Source organism: Daphnia magna, linkage group LG7 (assembly GCF_020631705.1).
Source record: "Daphnia magna isolate NIES linkage group LG7, ASM2063170v1.1, whole genome shotgun sequence".
Lineage (NCBI taxonomy): Eukaryota > Metazoa > Arthropoda > Branchiopoda > Diplostraca > Daphniidae > Daphnia > Daphnia magna.
The window spans coordinates 3,356,543-3,362,186 of record NC_059188.1 but is presented as its reverse complement, the minus strand read 5'-3'; the positions used below and the strand labels follow the sequence as shown (position 1 = coordinate 3,362,186).

The following is a 5,644-nucleotide window of genomic DNA, read 5'->3' as shown; positions in this document are numbered from 1 at the left end:
GGATGATCCGGTGCAATAATTATTGGGTTACGGGTACGTGCCGGCATCACTGCGTGGCCCAATCTTCCATCGACTTTCAACAGGCCGTCGTCTGGGTCAAGGTATGGCCCGACCCGCCTCAAGACGGAGTCACGAGGGATCATTTTTCCTTTCTGAAGAGCTGCACGTTCCCGTGAGAATGCGTCTTGCTGCGACACTAGCAGACAGATGCGGAAGGCTTCGGCGATCTCGTCGGAATTCAGATCATCATTCGACGTGGAGTCGCCGCGCAGCAAGCAGAGCAGCTTCTCGTTTCAGAGTGTTAAGTTGAATGCTTCGGGTGATGAGTTTAGACAAAGCGGATGACAACGGGTGGCAAGAACTTATAGCAACGTGCAGCTGTTGCACATTGACCGCCTGTATTTCTTCGTTTTCTTTAGCCTTAATGCTTTGCTGATCGAATGGCGGTGGAGTGTACGACACGTTGAAAAGAACATCTGGCCCTCGAATCCAGCGGCAATTTGGCCCAAAGTCTTTCGGAACGATTCCTCGGGTACAATCGTCGGCGGGATTGTCGCTGCTGCGAATATAGTGCCATTGATCAACCGTCGAGTGCTGTAGAATCTCATTTGTCCGTTTGTTTACAAATGATGGACGACCGGGGTGAGAGGCGCGAAGCTGATACAAAACAATTTGTGAGTCCGTATGGAACTCAACTGAGGAAAACGAAAGTCGAAGCTCCTGTTTCACGATCAACGACAGGTTGACGGCCAATACTGCCGCTTTCAACTCCAGTCGGGGGATGGTTGTCGGCTTGAGGGGGGCCAGGCGACCTTTAGCCATGACGAAGCTGACATGAATTTTATCACCGAATCGTACGCGCAGGTAGGCGACCGCTCCGAAGGCGACGGGCGAAGCATCAACAAAAATGACCAACACAAAATCGGAGCCTACGAGGGGAAAGTTGGCGGGTCGGAAGCATCGTTTTACAGAAACAAGGCGCAATTTTTCGAGGCTGGAGGTCCATTGCTTCCACTTTGACAAAATTTCGATTGACAAAGGCTGGTCCCACCCACGAACATCCGGTGTATCTTTCGCCAGTTTTTGTGTCTGTTGAAATAACAGTTTAGCGCCGGTAATGGCTGGAAGACAAATGCCGAGAGGGTCGAATGTGAGAGAAATTGCGGACAATAATTCTCGTTTTGTAGTAACCGTTGGCATTGATTTTATTCTGATGCCGTAAGAGTCCGAGTTAAGATCCCACACCATACCAAGAAGATATTCCACAGGTAGCGCGTCTTTATTCAAGTCAACGGTGTTTGAAGTTCGCTGATTTTCTGGGATGGTTGCCAAGACTTGCCGGGATGACGACGCGAAGCTTGTCAGACTAAAACCGGCGGACGCGAGAGACTGCGTTACTTGCTTTGCGAAATTTATTGCTTCGTCGTTAGTTTCGAATGAGTCGCTCAAATTGTCGGAATAAAAATTGTCTTTCAATTTATCGGCGACCTGCGGAAATTGTACGTTTGCGTTGACTGCATGCTGTAAAGTGAATATTGCGGCAGAGGAGGAACAAACAGCTCCAAATACCAGGGTTGCGAATTGGTAGGTTGTGATTGGTGCGTTACTGCCAAATTCGCGATAGACAAATCGTTGTAAGGACTGATGTTTTTCGGCCACACCAACTCTGTGGTAAAACGCAGTGATGTCAGCGGTGAGTGCGACGAGAAACTGACGAGCGCGGAGGAGGATGCCGACTAGCGACGGGATGAACGGCGGGCCACGCAAAAGATAATGGTTAAGCGACACACCTCTGTAGAGCGCAGCGCAGTCGAAGACAACTCGAATTTTTTCGGGTTTGTTCGGGTTAACGACGTAGAAGTGAGGTAGATACCAAACCATACCTTCCGGCTTGTTTATGTCCGACCAGTTGACGGCGACCACGGTTCCTGACGATATAAGATTCTCGACAATGGTTACGTATTTTGCGGCGGTCTCGCGCATATGTGGCTCTAACATTCGGCGTTCGAGGCCACAGAAACGGGAAACTGCTTGTCCTCTGTTGTTTGGTATGACCGGTCTGTCTTGACGAAGCGGAAGTTCTACTTGGTAGCCACATCCAATAAATTTTATCGATCGCTGTAAGATGCTCAACATCTGCTCGTCTTCGTTGGCCGCTGGATTTGTTTTCGCGGCTTTTGCCACGACGCCGAAGGTTTCAGTTAAATGGAAACGGTCAACTACTTCTGATAGAAAGGGTTCTTGTCGGACGAAACCTAAGTTCACGCTGCTTTTGTTGCTCGGTCCGGCGACTAGACACAACGGTATTTTGCCCACTACAGCCCAGCCAAAACACGTTTGCAAAGCGGTAGGGCCGGTTTCACCATCATTTGGGGCAGCAGTGTTTAGCGTTCGAAGAGCTGGTAACATGTCCATCCCCACAAGAATTTCTACTTTGGAAGAGTCTATGGCAGGTAAGTCGATGTCGGCCAAATGTTCCCATCGTTTCTTGATTCCAGGCCAGTTAATTTTGCGTTGCGAAAGATTAATGCTGGGGACAACAAACGCTTCGCGAACGTCGAACGCTTGCGATCCGTCGATCGATTTGAGTTTGAATGCTACGATGTTCGAATCCATTAACACAGAGTTGTTAAACGAGCCGAAGCAAATGCTGGCTGAAGGACCTTTCAACTTAAGCAAATTCGCTAGCTTTCGCGATATGAGAGTAGCTTCGCTGCCTTGGTCGAGAATCGCGAAGGTTGTTTGAGCCGAATTGTTCATTTCCACTACGAGTTTGACAATAGCTAATAGGACTGGGCGGATATTGGCTGTTGGTGCCTTTACCATTAATATAGTATGGTTTTTACCTTGGTTTCGCGATGAGGAGGGAAACTGTCGTTCGGCTCCGTGAAGCAGCGAATGATGCGGGCCCTGGCACTCCTTGCATTTCGAATCGGTTGAGTTGCATTTCCGTCCATAGTGGCCGCGGACGAGACACTTGAAGCAGTGATTGTTGGTGGCACACAGCGATGCGCGGGCATTCACCAACATTCGTTTAAACACGTTGCACATCTCTAACCTGTGGGCCGGACTTTCTTGGCAGGCCGGGCAGTCAGAAAGGGTTGTAACGTTTGATAAGGATCCTGCGAGAACGGTCGGTCCGCGGTTATTGTAGTTGCTGCTTCCGGGTGTGTAGCTGCCCAACTGACGGTTGCTATTTGAAGGCTGAACGGGGTTTTTAACAGCGTTTATTGCGTTGGATGACGATAGCTTTCCGCCACGAAGTTCTTCAGCGCTGAGCACGCGATCGATCCATTTGTCGAAATCTTTTAAGGTGGCCATTCTGTCTATACCATAAGCATATTTTCCCCAGTCTGTTTGTAAGTTGATCGGCATTTGGTATGAAGTAAGTTGGCGACGGTGTTGAACATCATGACGTGGCTTTCATCTACGCTTGACACGGCGTCGCGTACTGCAGCGGCCAAATTAAAGAGTGCGTTAAAGTCCCCGTTTCTGAATGAAGGGAGCTGCTGCATATGCTGATCGTGTGCTTGTATGATAAGGTGCGGGCTTCCATATTTTTTTTCTAGCTCAGCCCAAGCCGATTGAAAAGTGTACGCACCCGTGAAAATATGAGCGACACGACGCTGGATGTCTTCCTTCAAACTTTCTTGAAGCCCCAGAAGTTTCAGCGATTCGGGCATATTTACATCTCGGATCGTTGCTCTTATACCGTGGGCGTATTTAAGCCATTTACGGGGGTCTCCATTGAATTTTGCCACGTCTAGCTTCAGCCAATGATGCGACGGGGCAAAATTAGGTTGCGTCGGTGGAGTCGAGTTAACGACAGCTGGCAGAAGCGGAAGGTTAACAAAATCATTCATCGGGACGTTGGTTGGTAAGTTGGGTGTGGACGATAATTGCGGTGATCCAATTGCACCACCACAGCTCTCGATCAAGTGATTTTCGTACTGAATTTCAAGTTCCAGGTCTTCTCGTTCCCGCGCGTTTTTGAGCTCTAGATCTTTTAGTTCACGATCCTGTTTTATTTTTGCTTGCTTCAATCGAAATTCAAGATCGATTTTGCGTTGTTTTGCTGCTGTGTGAAGGTCGAAATTTACGTGATTTAAGGTGTCGTGCTGCGTTTCGTTCGATCGATCGTCTTGGTTCGGCTGTGGTGGGCCGTTTGGCTGTTGCGGCTCTGGTACGATGCTCACAGCGTCGATCTCTTGATTAGGTTGAGGAATTGATACATTTTGACTGAGCTCACGGGCCACGGTGTTGGAAATGTTCCATGCGCGTCGAGGGGCTGTTCTTCGTAAGGCGGCAGCGACTGCTTGAGCACATGCGGCTTGCAGATTGTTGATGCTTTCTAAGTAGGTGGCTGCTGCGTGCAGTTCACCATCGTCAAGTTGTGCGGCGGCCACGTATCGTTCGTGAATGTGAACGAGATTACTGTGCGCCAGTTCGAGAGTTGGCATGAATGCTTCGAATTCTTCTCGCGTGGCGTTGATGTTTATTAACTCTCTTGCTTGCCGCAAAAGGTTCGTGTGTCTACGCTTGGCATTTGTTCGCATGCCGAATAGGGCGGTCGGGTCAACAACGTTTTCGTCGGCCATGCTTCGATTAAGCCGTAAGCTTGCTCGAGAGTTCGATTGGGGTTCGAGCTAAGCGTGAAAGGATGGCAACCGAATCAAATGTCCAAATCCAAATAGTTCGAATGGGAAAACGATATTATTGGGACTGTTCAGAAAGTTGTTCGGTAGTAGAATTCTGATTCAACTTGGTCCTTATTTACGGCGTCTGTAAACGAAGGTGACTTGTTATTAGGGTAATGGTAACGAAAAGTTATTTTAAATTTACGGGACACTGTATGCAGTGCAGTTCGAGACTGATGCTGCAAGAATTTTCATGGCGCAATTTTTCTCGCAAAGTTGCAGTTCGACAAAGGTTTCGAATAGGTGGCGACACTGGCGACGAGATTAATATCTGGCCAGGCCACTAAGTCTACGATAAGCAAAGTACAATTAGTTGATGGCCTAAATTATTGAAACAGCGTTAAATAAATACTTAAGTTGTTCGAGACAAAGACTATCAGGCATACAAGTTCGATATCGGGATTTCTTAGTCGGGCAGCTGTATAGCCAATAATGAGTGGTCAGTGCGAGAAATCAGCTGGAGGTTATAGTATAGAACAACTGGATAATCAAATACACGAGACAGATAGTGGGGCGATTGGGATGGTAGTTTCGATCAAGGCATAATACATGCTCGGTGGCAGCGATATTGTACGAAAAACTGAGACCGAATTAGTTCGAATTGTGGGGGTTCGATGTTCGTCGTGTTTGTTTTGATATGTTCGAGTTCATTCGAATTGTTCGAAAAGTTAAAGAAAAGCTTACTTGTTGGCTGCACTGAAAAATGGCCGCCACACGTCGGCGAGAGACTTCGATAGGTTCCCTGTATTATTCGTAATCGGGTTTCGGCACCATATAAAATACGCCCACTCTGCTAGGGAAGGTAATAATGACCAACACGGGTTGAAGAGGCAGAATTTCCAGGTTTTATTTCTTCAGAAAAGACACTCACGAAAATTACACACTTTCAACTTTCAATCCTTTTTTCGACGTGAATGCCGCTCCGCCGACGTCTGCCTCTTTTCTCT

At 47.9% G+C, this 5,644-nt stretch overlaps 1 protein-coding gene across 1 annotated transcript; it reads right to left on the bottom strand.

Moving 5' to 3' along the window:
* Positions 1-246: 246 nt before the first annotated feature.
* Positions 247-4,737, bottom strand: LOC123474214. Its single transcript, XM_045176146.1, is given in 2 exon segments — positions 247-3,374; positions 3,377-4,737. Coding segments are annotated over 2 exon segments (4,350 nt in total). The 5' UTR covers positions 4,599-4,737.
* Between the last annotated feature and the right edge of the window lie 907 nt (positions 4,738-5,644).